We start from the raw sequence: 13,501 nt of genomic DNA on the forward strand, positions 1-13,501 counted from the left end.
CGCGTTGGTCAATTGGCTGTGAGAATTCCGAGTGGCTGCAAATATGCAATTTTAATTGTAGCGAGGCGTAACATAGCGATGCGTTTCACTGGACACAAACAATCTCCAAATGGCAGGGGCCTTGTGGGTGTAAGGTAGGCATCAACGGGATCGTAATATGACTCATGCTACCTTCGAGCAGGCCCAAAACTTGGACGAGACCGCATTTCCACACGTTCACACATAATTTACCCATCGAGTCACGCATTTATCTGAAAGTGTAGTCTCGCGCGCCGATGCCCCTGTGCTTATGAAATGGAACCTAATGACTACTCCGTCGTGAGCGCAGAGGTACAACCGGATGAGGAGATGGAGGAAGAGCCCCTGTACGAGGAGCTTTCCCCAGACTTTGAGGATGTCCTCGGCGCATTCAAGACGAAGAATCCCGCGGAGAACCGGTATGTGCCTTTCCTTGACTTGCCCCGATCTGACACCGCTCTGACCCCGCCCCAACCCAAAACAATCGATTGGCTATCAGTACCTTTGACTCGAACAATGCCTAATACATTTGAAATACCGTAGTATTCAAAGAAGATTCATCCATGTCTCTAGCAAGATGTCCAAGTTTCGCAAGACGATCGAGACTGTCCTTATTGTTCATGGCTGGGAGACGCCGGCGAAAACCGTACCCATGAGTCTTATCGTCTATGGTGTTGGTCTCAATTGTCAAGCCCGCGAGTTCCGCATTCGTTCTACGAGGATTTGGCTTGCTTTCTACGAAGATGATAAAGCTGATCCTCCAAATGAGGAGCTAGCTGCTCCAGAAGTAGTTGCCTGGGCCCCTTTCGTGCAGCAAAACCAGTGGGGTGAAACCGAAGAGACGATCGAGAAAACCAACATCAGCGCCACCGCGGGAATCGATCATGTTGCCAAAGCCGACGCGAATATGGGAAAAGAAATCACCAGCTCGTACACACGCAAGCATTTTGACCGTGGATCCACCGACAGACTTGTCCACAATGACAAGCCCTATGGAATCAGTTGGTACTGTGAACAGAATAACTTGGAAAAGTGAGCAATTCCCGAGTTTCATTTAATATACACTTCAATCCAGCTACCGAAGGCTTGAGGAACGTAGTTAATGTCTCTGTAGCCCAAGCCGTTGAGCCACCACAATCTGCCTGCCTGACGCTTCCATCGTCCGACCAACATAAATATGCAGTGCTAACATAGTTACCAATAGGTACGGGGTCAAGCCACACTTCCACATCGCGGTTCTATTGAAAAGATCTCACACAACGACCAACGAACCTATCACTTTCAAAGCCATCTTCGACATGCGAATCGACGCTGGTCTTAGCCACGACTTCGAACAAGGTCTCCGCAGGGCGTTCAAGCTCTGGAGACCCGAAGACGAACCCATATACTACGATCCAGCAATGCAGGATCAAGTTGGCGGGTCTGGGGGCTCGGGTGAATCTATCTACAAGAAGGTGAAGAAGGACAGTCTTGGAGAGCTAGCGCGTGGCAACACACTCAGCGCCTTGCTTGATCCTAATGGCACGCTATCGGGTCTCGAACCATTGAAGCCGAAAATAGTCTGAATGTCGTATTTGCGTATGTCTTATTAGTACTTGACACAAAGGTATTTAGCCCTTGCTTATTTGAACCAACTGGTATAACCATGATGGTCAGTCATCTTGGGAATCGCTGTATATAGTGCTAGGTTAGGTCAGGTCAAGTCAGGTCTGAAGGATAGAATCCAAGAACCCAGGCGAGACCTTGAAGATTATTGCTTAATAGAAGTCAACCTTCCAAATCCTAAACAACAACCCTTGTGATAAGAGGATAACCCAGGAAAGATTTTCAAGATTACATTCCAAAACAATTTACTCATTGGATAAGCTCATGAGTGACAGTTTTGTGTAAATCGGGGATGATGTACGCTTTCTTTTAGGACTATACAGGTACTTCTGTCGGAATAACAACATAAAACAGTTGAGGCAACAGCAACAGGGCTGTCTGTTACACGTGTAACCTCTGTACCGGTTGAAGCATGCAGTTTACCGGTTGAAGCATGCAGTTCGCCTTGCACTTCGGCCGTACGAAGGACCATTGCATGCTGTTCATGACCTTCCAAGACATGCAGGCAATATTGGGCAATATTGGAAAGTGAGGTTATACAGACTTCGCTTCTTGAAACAGACCCTAGAGACCCAGGTGTCAGAAAGGGAAGGCGATGATACTTGCGTTCCACATACTGGAATGCTGGGAATCTGTATATAAGACCTTCATCCAGCCAGATAACTGTATTGTAACTTAGACTTCTAATAATCTAATGGGATCACATATACTACTCTTGACACCAGGCGGTCTGGGCTGGCAGATCATTTGTATATAGAGTCATCTCAAGCCACCAACAGCCGAGAAGGAGTTGGTTGGTCAAGGACTAATGCAGCCCTAGTTGATCATTGTAATCAGTACCCTCAGTTCCAAGCCCAGTTCAACTGCCCTTGTTATACTGTCTTGAACCGTGACCTCCCTTACCGCCCCTAAATTTCCGTCACAGCGCTTAAGAGGTGCAAAGATCCAGCATCTCCAATTTAAAAAATAAAATTGCTTTAATCCTCACCTCAATTGCAGAGAAATAATCACCGACGAGCGTTGAATCATTCCAAGAATGTGCTTTTAAGCCCTACTTCTAACGTACTATAACGGACCCGTCATACATCACCTGAGGTACGAGCAGCACGTCGGAGGTACTCGATGGTCCACGTCCAATTGCTACTGTAGGATAGTGGCGTTCAATTTTGCACTTTTTAACGCCTCTCAAGATGGGCCGTATGCGTTCCGCGAACCGCAGCTAGCGCACAACTACACCCCCCAAGAATTGGTTCAGCCGTTTGCCGCGTATTCTAGACTAAGCAAAGGTCCGGGCAATTACCTCGATCAGATACTCCAATTACGGTAAGCTGTATCCAGTGTATAAGCAGGCTTCCAAGTAGACACCCTTGTTAGCTACTGCGCTAATCTGGGGTAAAATCCTCCTCATACCAACATGGAATCTACCTAGCGACGGATTGGCAGTCGGTAATTCTTGCCTACACAGTTCAGCTTGGCTCAAGAGATACAAGTTGAAGTCGCGCCCTGCTGGCTAGGTATTTGAGTTGTAATACGCCGTACCACAACCTCGTAATGGATTTTGTGTGATAACTCAAGGCGGAACCTACCACCCTACAATGCATTCACTTCAATGGCTTAATGTCTCAATCAATTGCAATCCGTTCAAACGGTTAACTGGTAGCTAATCCGACATGCTAGCCGTAACATGTGAAAGCCGTGTAATCCTCTCACTAACATAAATTTTAAAATTTTTTTAGGAATCCCGGTCCTAGTGTAGGTACCGAGTGACAACGGTTTTCCATCGTGAGATGTGCTGCGCCGCTGATGCGCATTCCGTAAACAGTCGAATTGCAATTATCCTATAGGCTCTTCCACAGAGAGATTTGAATTATTATCGTGAATCACGCGTCGAGCCAAGAAAAAGTCAACAAATATAAGATTCCGGTTTCTCTGCCTTGCCAGGAATTCCACAACCTTTTCACGCTTTGTTTTTAAGCTTTTCCCATCGTCGACGCCAACACCAGCCATGCACAACACCAAGACTCTCGGTTTCCTGGCCGCCGCCCTTGGCGCGGGCTCATCCGTCGCCCAGACATTCACCCCAGCACCAGCATGCGCCTCGCTCGCAGCGGCCCTAGCGGGCCCTGCAGCTCCCGACGAGATCCAATCTTTCCTAGACGCTCACGAGACAGCAGCTCCTGCGGCCGGCGGCATCTTAAGGGACCCTGAGGCCTACGTGTCGGAGCTCTGCGGGATAGCCGTGGATCTGCCCGAGACATTGTTGCCCGAGTTCTCGGGCTGGGGCGCTGACCTTCTTAGCTTTGCCGGCGAGAGGATCGTGACGTACGACGAGGTCGTGACCATGTGCATCACGACGGGCACAGCCGCTGCTTCTATCACCAGCTACCTCCACTCTATCGTGTCGCATCCTGACGACCTGTGTAAACCTACCTCTACTGCTATCCCGACGTGGGGAAACAGTACGGCCTCCGGTACCATCACGCCTTACCCCACGGCTACGCCCACAGGCAACACTACCATTCCCGGAACCACGTCAATACCCGTCGCGGCGGCCGCTAGACCTACCGGAGTCCTGATGGGTGCTATCGCTATGGGCGGCATCATCGGTGCCGCAATCCTGCTATAATAAGGATTTGTGTCTGACCTTGGAACGGAGTTGTTAGCTGATACGCAATCGGTGCAGCTTGCTTGCTAGCTTCGCCTCTTGAAGGACTATTGTTCGACAAGTAAACTAAACAGAATATATACTCAGAATTAATTGAACTCAATTGCATAATGAGGTATCAATCAAGGACCGTGTACCCAGCACTAGTTGATTCGTAAGAGACGGCTGGGCGATACAAATGCTGCAGCGCTAGTGGAAGAACTCTGCACTACTTCAATGCGCACATTATAAGCTCAGAATTACCATTTCAACCTTATAAATCATTACGTCCAAAAGCGTAAAAGAAGAGAATCGGTAGATTGAAGAACGGTATATTTTGACCAGAAAGTAACAAAAAGCAACCTTGTAGAATGATGACGACGTACGACACCGACCTCTCCTATACAAGCAGCCTTCAATCGTCAGCTCACCATATCCACATGGTTAGCTCGACCTCGAGATTTTCCTCCAGCAAAAAATCCCCAGCAGCCCGCTTTCATTCCGAGACGACGACCTGTGGCCGGGTCTTGAGAAGATGAGTATGAAACTCTTTGAATATTTATTCCTTTTCTTCACTCCAAAGCCTTCATCTCCCCACACGACGGTAGGCACCCAGTTCAGATTGCAACAAGATAAGCCGTCCAACCTCCAGATGAATAGAGCGTTTACTTCTAAGTTCCCGTTCAAAAGTGAAGGGGGTATAGGAAGATGCTTGGCCAGATGAGACGTTCTCAATATCCTCTAACGTACCGCATTCACGTCTGGATGTGTCTGGTATCTCTCTCTGCTAGTAACCGCCCGACTAAGAAGAGATCCGGCCATAAATCTTCGATATAATCTCCTTGAATCTTTCCTTGTCAACTTCGATGAACTCTGGCCCCTGAGGCATCGGAGGAGGGTAAGTGCGAATTTAGTGAACGAGACGCTGTGCGGCAATCTCAGAAGAGATTGTTGTGAGAAGTTAGCAGGCTAGAGCATGTAACTTGACGCATACATTTATAGCCTTGTAACGATGGAAATCGCATACCTCGAGCGACGCTGAAGTAGGTATGCCCCATCTGCAGTTCTTGGTACTCGGGGGGAGAGCGAAAATGTTAGGTAGCCTGTGACGTGACGCATGGTCAGCGGCCGTTGGCCTAGTGAACCGCCCAGCTCAGCCATGAGCCCCACACACGAAGGTGCGAAGGGCGGAAATGGCGCAACTGACTTATCCCGCTCAAAATATATCCTTGAGAATCAATCGTGGCTCTTACATAGGTATAGGTCATGACTTCTCCATTGCCATCCGAACCACCGTCCCTGGTGAACCCTGCTGTCCCTTTTGGTAGGGCAATGCGGGAAGCATACTTCGGCTTTTCTCCCGATTATACGCCAATCAATCATGGGTCCTACGGCACGTATCCCATACCCGTACGCGATGCACTTACAACTCTTCGTGCCGAGGTTGAAAAAGCGCCGGACCGGTTCATCGTACTAGAATGGCCAACGCGTCTTCAAGAGTCGCGAGCAGCAATAGCAAAGATGCTGAACTGCGAGACAGACGACCTTGTGTTCGTGCCGAACGCTACCACTGGCTCGGACACTGTCTTCAAGAACCTGAAATGGGAACCAGGCGACGTGATCCTCGTTTATGAGTTCGTGTATGATGCGATGCGTGCCGGCCTGGCTTGGCTGGAAGAAACCTGGGACGTCCGCGTCGAAGTCGTTCCTCTGAAAATACCCCTGACAGACGCTGAGATCGTGGATGCTGTCGTAGGGGCCGCCAAGAGAGTCAATCGGAACGAGAACCTTGAAAGCGGGAAAGTTAGGGAGCGCGTCCGGATGGCTAGTATGCTACCCCCGGAGTCACTCACATTCCTCATAATCTAGACGCTCGCGGGGGCCATCATTACCTGTTAGAGCTACTAGCATATCTCTTGGAGTATACGTAACTCTTGAAACTTGCCATTTGTTCCCGCTGTACATTTAAGAGGAATTACTGACTCTGGTGAAATGTAGTTGTCGACACGATAGCAAGCCTGCCGGGGGTTCGCATACCCTTTGAGGATCTCGTTCCGGCTCTGCAGGCCGAGGGCGCACTGGTTCTTGTTGATGGCGCTCATGGCATCGGACACGTCGACATAGACCTTGCGAGTCTGAACCCGGACTTTCTCGTTACAAGTCTGAATAAGTGGCTTTTCGTCCCGCGGGGTGTCTCTGCGCTGTATGTGCCAAAACGTAACCAGGCACTGATTCGCACCAGTCTTCCTACAAGCCATCGTTTTCGAAGACATGCTGGCGAGCCCGGAGAGCCCACCAATGCGTTTGTTGACCTATTTGATTTCGTGGGTGAGTGGTTACTCGAGGCTTGATGGACGCAAGACTCGCGGTAGCTTGATAGCTGGGCACGAACATTCACATCCTTAATCACTGCTGATATGCATCTCTTCTAGCTACTCTTGACATGACAAATTTCCTGATGGTCAAAGGTGCGTAGGTTACATCTTTCCTCCCCATAGCTGCGGTGACATATTGTATACCTACTTCTTTCTTGAGCCATACATTCTGACTATCATCATTAGAGGCTCTGGCCTTCCGTACCCAAGTTTGTGGCGGCGAGGCAGCGCTCAGACAATACTGCCAATCCATAGTGCGAAAAGGGGCTGAAGCAGCACTCTCGATATTCGGAACGGAAATCATGGACAGCCCAGACTCGCGCATACGCGAATGCAACTTCGCCAATGGTATGTCATTCATCAGTCTGATGCTGTTCTAGGCCAACTTGTTCATTAGCCCGCCAAGCGTGTCTTACCTCGTAGCAGAAGCCGTTCAGACTCATGCCTGTAAACTTGTAGACTTGGAAGAGCAATTACTGACTCATCAAATTTGTAGTACGGCTTCCCCTCGATATGGCAGCCGAAGGCGAGGAAATAAACGGAGAGAACGGGAAGATACCTCTCTCACATGCCGCGAGGGTCATCCAGTGGTTCCGGGAAACCGGGGTCCGCGAAAGCGGGTGCTACACCCAGCTGTACGTGTATTACGGCGCGATGTGGTGGCGCATGAGTGGAATGGTTAGTCCCATGGAGTCATTTCTATTCTGGTTTTGGACCTCGTCACCCCTTCATGTTCCTGAGACATGGGTTGAATTCTTACTTCTTCTGATTGTCCACTGACTCCAGCGCGTACACAGATATATGTTGATGAGGAGGATTTCAGGAAAGCCGCGGGGATGCTCAAGAGGCTTTGCGAGAGAGCCGCACGAGGAGAGTATCTTGAGGCGTAAAGCTGTAGGGTTGATATACACTCTACAAATTAGGGTTGCATTTATTGGCCAATGGTTAAAGCTTGATCGTGATTTGTTATTATATTCGTTGAGAACTAATTAGGAAGCTCCTGAAAAGTTGTTCGGATCAGTGGCTCATCTTGGGTCGATGTTATACTCACATAATACTGCTGAACATGCGGTTCGACTACGGCTACGGGGGTAATGCAGTTTATTCATGACCTTCAAGAGACATGCAGGTAATGTTGAAAGCAGGCTAAACGAACTTCGCTTCATTGAACCAATCAATGAGGCCTAGGCGATCGGCATTGGCAGTCCAATTGTATATAATATCAAGTGAAGGCCAAGAGGAAATTGGGTTGCCAAGGACTTTTGCAGCCCTGGCGGATTCTTAGATTGTATTTACATAGTACCTGCCCTTGTTATACCGACTCCATAATACTTGTGAGTAGATATGGGATATTACCAGCACCTGACCAAGCAATACTTCAAGTGACACTGGAATTACTGCTTTTCATTGTTCAAGTAACCGACCTACCTGTTCTGAGGTCTGTTGCTGATCGCGTTGGCGGGCTTATGAGTGTGAGAATCAGATGCTAACGGGCAAATTCTTTGCATTACGACTCTCTATTAGTGGTACTTTGAACTTAAGAAGATAGTCTAACGAGACTTGGCACGCTAATATTATAATAAGACTTTAGCTTGGCAATCGCTAAATAAAACTTCAGCATCAGCTTTTAGGCCCCTGGGCCACGCCATCCTCGTAAGCTTGACGATAGCTTTGCTGTATTAACTAAACGGGCTACATAAAGTATATGCCTATGCTGTCTCATCAAATACCTCAATTCACAGGTTATTTAGACATTGACGGGCGTTGACAGAGCTCGCAGGAGTTTCGACAGTATGGAGCCCACGACTCTACCGGACCGAGTATTGAAGCGCCGCGCTCAGAATGCCTCGGCCCAGCGCATCTATCGTAGGCTCTCAGTGTACACGTAATACTTCGTCGGCAACACATGCTAATAGGAACATCAGGTGAGAAGCAGAAGAAAAAGATGCAGAGGCTTGAGGCCCTGACCATCGCAGCCTTGGCATCGTCTAGCTCACCATTTACGGGAGACGCGTTCGATATGAATAATCATGATCATGAAACAGCAGAGCAAAACCTCTTACAGTCACCAACGCTTGTGCCCTCTGAGCAGCCGTTGAATCCGGCACACTGCTTAAGTCTCATAGACCAGTATCGCCACCAGTCAAACAAGGGACAAGTCACAATCTCCGGGCTACCTGGCCACGCAGTCCTATCTCTAGACTTATTTCCGCGCATCCACGCGCTCTTGACCTCAATTACACCGCGCGAACGCCGGACATTCCAAGCCGTCACCATTCGCGAGCGCTTCGGCATCCGCGACATAATCAAGTACGGGCTCATCAAGCTCGGCTACGCCATGAATCCGCTTCTTTTCGAGAACGCGAAGCATGCATCCACGCGCGCCTGGCTCGGACAGGTCCGTGCCGTTATCGGCGACGACGTCGACATCATGGCCGTCCTTGCCGCAGGCGTGAAACTGCTCGCGAGCCTCCCGATACCGTCGTCGATATTATGCGACGATTGGGATGATAATGGCCGTCGCGGCGATGAAGAAGAGGTAATGCGGCGCATTGTGTTTTCACCTCGAGAGTCCAACATGCTGAACAATCGCGTCACGCTCGCGACGGTGTCCCTTGGTTCAGCGTTCTTCGCTAACGCGCTGATGCTCGGTATCCCGATCCCGAGTATGATGGACTATGAGGATGTCGTCGTGCCACCGCAAGCGCTACTATGCACGAAGCCGGACTTGGTTCCAACGGCAGCGCAGCTCGCCATCCCGCACCATCCGAGCTTCGACGTGATTCCGTGGCCGGCGTTCCGGTCGAATGTGTGCCTTGCACTGGCGCACAATCCGCCCCTTGTCGACGACGATGAGCTCTGTCTCGATCTGATGAACGATGGCGTCAGATGCTGGGGCTCGGTGACAGTCGATTCGATGCATGGGCGTGGTCAGGGCGCGCCCTGGGACCAGAGGAGCTGGGAAGCTGCGCCATGGTTCCTGGAGAAATGGAAGATGTTGACTGATGACGATATGTGGCGGAATAGCGAGTGGTGGAGGAATATGCGTGGTTGAAATGGAAATGGATTATAATATGAGGCTAATCAATACATGAAAGAGCAGGCGAGACTCGTATCCGTGGGCGTGGCCTCTCACATTAATAACAGGTGGAGGTAGTTCTACCTCTTGCCAGAATACTGCCCGGTCTCGATCCTTCGATATCATAGGAACGGCTCTACCTGTTTCTCAGCCCATTCCCAGTACTTTTGCCCCAGCGCCTTCTCACACAAATCACTTCGAGCCTTGAGCAATTTTCCATACGGACCGACTAGAAGATGCCATGCAAGACGTTAGACTGGATGATTTCCCTTATACCTGCTCAACGGATGCTGCAGGGCATGGGTGTCTGGGCATTACGTACCAAAGGAACCGTTCGCAATATTGGGGTCCAGTCCGGCGTATAATTGTGTATATGCGCCATACTTGGGCTCTTTACCCATCATCTTCTAGAAGGAGCATTAGCACACCGTCTAGCTCATCGGCAATACCCTACGGTTTGGATTGTAGGCAGAATGAAACTGAATGGAGACAACTCACCACAAGGGAAGCTTGCCAACCGGGCATTGTGCGCTGCAAGTCTGTCGGGAATAAACCTGGATGAAGCGACTGAAATAATTCGATCGCCATCAGATCTCATGTTCTCCAAAATACCGACATGGTCCGGTGTGGGAAATGGCTTCACTCACTACATGGAATACACCACCGCCGCTCCGCTCACTCTGCCTAGCAGCCTCGCATGCATGTATGATGTTGCCCGCCTTGCTGCGCTCGTACTTCTGCCACTGGCCTTCCTCACGCTTCTCATAATTTATGTTATCGAAGTCTATCGCGGGCTTTGGCGCGCCGTCCGCCGCTGCCGACGACACCCATACGACGCGCACCGAGTTCTTTTCGGCGACACCCGTCTTGACCGTTTCCACCAGAATCTGATTAAGACAGCGTGTAAGTAGAAATGTGCCCAGGACATTCGTGCCAAGTTGCAGCTCCCATCCCTGCGCAGTCACGGAGCCTGCGGGAGGGACCATCACACCAGCGTTATTGAAGAGGACATCGAGACGGCTTTCCCGGGAGAGAAAGGACTGGGCGCTCTTCTTGATTGTGGATAGGTCGCTGAGGTCGAGGAAGAGGTAGACGAGATCACCCTTCGACGCCGGGTACAGGGTCCGAATCTCGGTGATGGCGGCTTGCGCTTTTGTCGCGGACCGCGCGGCGATGTAGACTTTTGCGTGCTTCGAGAAGAGAATCTTTGCGAGCTCTTTCCCGAGGCCGGTGCTCGCGCCCGTTACGATGAAGACCTGGCAGGTAGGGTAAGAGTTAGCCCAGGGAGGCACAAAGAAAGAAAAGAGAACAAAAAGAATCTGCGTAGTACTAAGATAGTATACTAGAGAAGTGGGATGTAACAAATTCCTCTCACCTTGCCTTCTTGCGAGCCGAGGTTGTGTTCGGTTAGGGGTGGTTCCCCGGGGCACATATATTTGAGACTGGCCATGGTGATGTAATGGTTGATTAGGGAGATGCGTAGTATGAATCCAAGCAGGAAGAAGAATGTTTTAGGAATTTATGAGACAAGGTTCCGAAGACGGATGAAGACAACACAATGGAAAGTGATTCATGATCTCTGAGAGCTGCTTATATATTGTTAAGTTCACCTCTTCCAACCACCAATTCTCGATTCTTGAGTCCTACCGACTTACATAGATACCTACTACAATGCCACTTCAACACATCCTTAGACCAGCAGTCTGACAACTAATGCAAGGGACGTGAGCAACTAACGATGTATCGGGTATAGCTTAATGCAGTCAACGTGGGCTGCAGATGATGTGGAACTGCGGGAGGCTTACATAGTAGACTGGGGACCGGATTGTTGTTAGCTTCTCTAATGTCGCACTTATCTCGGTCATCTGTAGATGTATATGTAAGCTTGGTAGCATGATACTCAGAATCCATGTAAACAGACTTTCTATTACGTCAACAGCAGTTGTCGGGGACAATTTCTACTGTTCATCGCCGCCGGTTTCTATTTTTGTCGTCAGCTTCAACATCGGCGTGTTGAACCTATTACTGTATGAAGAGAAACGGTCTGGTTCGCAACAGCGCTCTAGTTATACTGCGAAGCGCGGGAATGCGATCTTAATCATTTGTATGGATATTGGAAGAGGATGATAGACCCCTGTGGTGTTTCATCCCCAATAACTAGTATTCTACCACTCTCCATATCTAGTTGTGTTCACATGATATCTTTTTCTATGTTCTCCTATCTTCTCAACTATATGCATGCATGAACCAGTGTGAAGTGTATGTGTAATATACGTCCTTCAACAGATAATGTGATAGGTATAGGTAGTCAGACCTAAGCTCAGGTCATATAAACGAGCATGGCTAAATGTGCAGTTGTTGGTTTGGTGTGGTCATTCATGGATTTAATTAACAGTTTCGATACTGCGGCAAGTCAAATTTACAAATGATAATTGATATCAACTTACTTTCAGTTATTGAAAGCAATTCTCTATTTTGTAATTAGAAAAGGCGACGTCCATGGAGTTGAAGAGGAAGGACACCCATCGCGTACAAGCACAATAAATTGAGCCAAAGCGCCTCCTGGAGATGCCGAGCCATTCCATTCCCATACAGTGTAGTCGACAGTATACGGCCAAAACCACACATGGTAATCTTACCTCACGCCGCCTCGCAGACCGCTCACCTCACGCGCCAACTCACAGCATCGAGCCTCACCATTGATATCTTATATCTAACACTGCAGTCCTTCTTGAATACACTAGTGAAAAATGTCATCAACTACGCGAGCGGTCCTAGACCGGGTTTACCTGGTTTACTTTCTGATCCATATTCCCGTTATGCTCTGTGAGTATCCCGCGTGTGCAAAGCGTTCTGAAGGCCTTCATCAATTGCGCAGTCCCCTGTCCTCACTGAGTGCCACACTCGGCCTCATGTGCGACAGATGAGATGAGGAGTGCGATCGCGATGAGATGAGACCAAATGAACATAGCGAACCCCTCTTCGCCCACTGACTTCCATCCATGCGACGTGCTTCATCCCGGCTAACAACGTCCCAGGCGTCGACCTAGTCCCGCTGTACCCGCACTCTCTGTGGCAGCCCTCGGGCGCGCCTCTCCGGTTCCTGGGGGAGTTGCGCGAGTACTACGTGGCGACGTACAACGACCAGTTCTTCAAGCCGCCGCCGGCGGAGATCCCGAGCTTTTTCACGCTTTTCGCCTTCTTTGAGCTGACGTTCCACCTGCCCGTGTCGCTGTGGGCCGTCAGCGCGCTCAAGGGAGGTAGATTACGCTCTGGCGGCGCTGAGCTGATGCTGCTCGTTTATGGCCTGCAGACTGCCATCACGACTTTTACGTGTATGTACGATGCTGCGCTGTGGGACCCAGCTGTTGTCACTTTTGAGCAGAAGAGGACGCTGGTTGGGGGCCTTTATGGGAGCTATTTTGCTCTATGTAGGTTCTTCTTTTTCTTCTTTGACTTTGTATTTTAGTCACGAAAATCGTCTGCAACGTTTATATTGATACCAAGCTGATACATATCTCTAGCTGTCATTCTAACTGCTGATATGTACGGTCGTGTCTTGAAGCGCATGAAGATCGCAGATGCGGTCAAAAAAGCGCAATAGTTCCCTGTCGCATAATCTAGTCAAGCAGTTCACCTAGCGTATTGGACAAGCTATGTGATATATATGGTGTCACGGTATGGATAGATAATGGTATAGAATTTGGCGGATACAAGGCTTCCAAAAGGAAGAGCCGATGCCGTAGGTATTTCAAATTTGAACCCTTCTGCCATAAACTC

The 13,501-nt window shown here is 49.4% G+C and overlaps 6 protein-coding genes across 6 annotated transcripts; 5 read left to right on the forward strand and 1 right to left on the reverse strand.

The window, feature by feature from the left end:
• Positions 1-69: 69 nt before the first annotated feature.
• Positions 70-1,805, forward strand: F5B22DRAFT_598234 (uncharacterized protein). Its single transcript, XM_047974352.1, has 3 exons — positions 70-437; positions 562-1,050; positions 1,223-1,805. The coding sequence occupies exons 1-3, from the start codon at positions 295-297 to the stop codon at positions 1,581-1,583; spliced, it is 993 nt and encodes a 330-aa protein (XP_047832768.1). The 5' UTR covers positions 70-294; the 3' UTR covers positions 1,584-1,805.
• Positions 1,806-3,300: 1,495 nt separating this feature from the next.
• On the forward strand, positions 3,301-4,497 carry F5B22DRAFT_598239 (uncharacterized protein). The gene has a single exon (XM_047974353.1). It carries the CDS (start codon positions 3,629-3,631, stop codon positions 4,247-4,249), a length of 621 nt encoding a protein of 206 aa, XP_047832769.1. The 5' UTR covers positions 3,301-3,628; the 3' UTR covers positions 4,250-4,497.
• Positions 4,498-5,533: 1,036 nt separating this feature from the next.
• F5B22DRAFT_635013 (aminotransferase family protein-like protein) lies at positions 5,534-7,532 on the forward strand (the record flags this gene model as incomplete). Its single annotated transcript, XM_047977075.1, has 6 exons — positions 5,534-6,095; positions 6,266-6,595; positions 6,700-6,735; positions 6,829-6,990; positions 7,139-7,320; positions 7,440-7,532. The coding sequence occupies 6 exons, from the start codon at positions 5,534-5,536 to the stop codon at positions 7,530-7,532; spliced, it is 1,365 nt and encodes a 454-aa protein (XP_047832770.1).
• Positions 7,533-8,275: 743 nt separating this feature from the next.
• On the forward strand, positions 8,276-9,946 carry F5B22DRAFT_50671 (uncharacterized protein). The gene is made up of 2 exons (XM_047972493.1): positions 8,276-8,508; positions 8,568-9,946. Exons 1-2 carry the CDS (start codon positions 8,436-8,438, stop codon positions 9,695-9,697), a joined length of 1,203 nt encoding a protein of 400 aa, XP_047832771.1. The 5' UTR covers positions 8,276-8,435; the 3' UTR covers positions 9,698-9,946.
• On the reverse strand, positions 9,844-11,153 carry F5B22DRAFT_635014 (short-chain dehydrogenase; the record flags this gene model as incomplete). The annotated part of the gene is made up of 5 exons (XM_047977076.1): positions 9,844-9,950; positions 10,044-10,128; positions 10,220-10,288; positions 10,369-10,977; positions 11,097-11,153. The coding sequence occupies 5 exons, from the start codon at positions 11,151-11,153 to the stop codon at positions 9,844-9,846; spliced, it is 927 nt and encodes a 308-aa protein (XP_047832772.1).
• Positions 11,154-12,379: 1,226 nt separating this feature from the next.
• Positions 12,380-13,487, forward strand: F5B22DRAFT_50689 (transmembrane protein 6/97). The gene is made up of 3 exons (XM_047972494.1): positions 12,380-12,547; positions 12,760-13,152; positions 13,246-13,487. Exons 1-3 carry the CDS (start codon positions 12,472-12,474, stop codon positions 13,323-13,325), a joined length of 549 nt encoding a protein of 182 aa, XP_047832773.1. The 5' UTR covers positions 12,380-12,471; the 3' UTR covers positions 13,326-13,487.
• Positions 13,488-13,501: the final 14 nt, after the last annotated feature.

This window comes from Xylaria bambusicola (assembly GCF_022495145.1).
Source record: "Xylaria bambusicola strain CBS 139988 unplaced genomic scaffold F5B22scaffold_11, whole genome shotgun sequence".
NCBI lineage: Eukaryota > Fungi > Ascomycota > Sordariomycetes > Xylariales > Xylariaceae > Xylaria > Xylaria bambusicola.

Excerpts from the sequence above, each read along its gene's own strand:
- F5B22DRAFT_598234 (XM_047974352.1), top strand. The coding sequence starts at position 295 with ATGGAACCTAATGACTACTCCGTCGTGAGCGCAGAGGTACAACCGGAT. Across the intron at positions 438-561 it reads AAGAATCCCGCGGAGAACCG|TATTCAAAGAAGATTCATCC; the intron begins GTATGTGCCTTT and ends GAAATACCGTAG. Across the intron at positions 1,051-1,222 it reads GAACAGAATAACTTGGAAAA|GTACGGGGTCAAGCCACACT; the intron begins GTGAGCAATTCC and ends AGTTACCAATAG.
- F5B22DRAFT_50671 (XM_047972493.1), top strand. The coding sequence starts at position 8,436 with ATGGAGCCCACGACTCTACCGGACCGAGTATTGAAGCGCCGCGCTCAG. Across the intron at positions 8,509-8,567 it reads CTCGGCCCAGCGCATCTATC|GTGAGAAGCAGAAGAAAAAG; the intron begins GTAGGCTCTCAG and ends TAGGAACATCAG.
- F5B22DRAFT_598239 (XM_047974353.1), top strand. The coding sequence starts at position 3,629 with ATGCACAACACCAAGACTCTCGGTTTCCTGGCCGCCGCCCTTGGCGCG.
- F5B22DRAFT_50689 (XM_047972494.1), top strand. The coding sequence starts at position 12,472 with ATGTCATCAACTACGCGAGCGGTCCTAGACCGGGTTTACCTGGTTTAC. Across the intron at positions 12,548-12,759 it reads CCATATTCCCGTTATGCTCT|GCGTCGACCTAGTCCCGCTG; the intron begins GTGAGTATCCCG and ends ACAACGTCCCAG. Across the intron at positions 13,153-13,245 it reads TGGGAGCTATTTTGCTCTAT|CTGTCATTCTAACTGCTGAT; the intron begins GTAGGTTCTTCT and ends ACATATCTCTAG.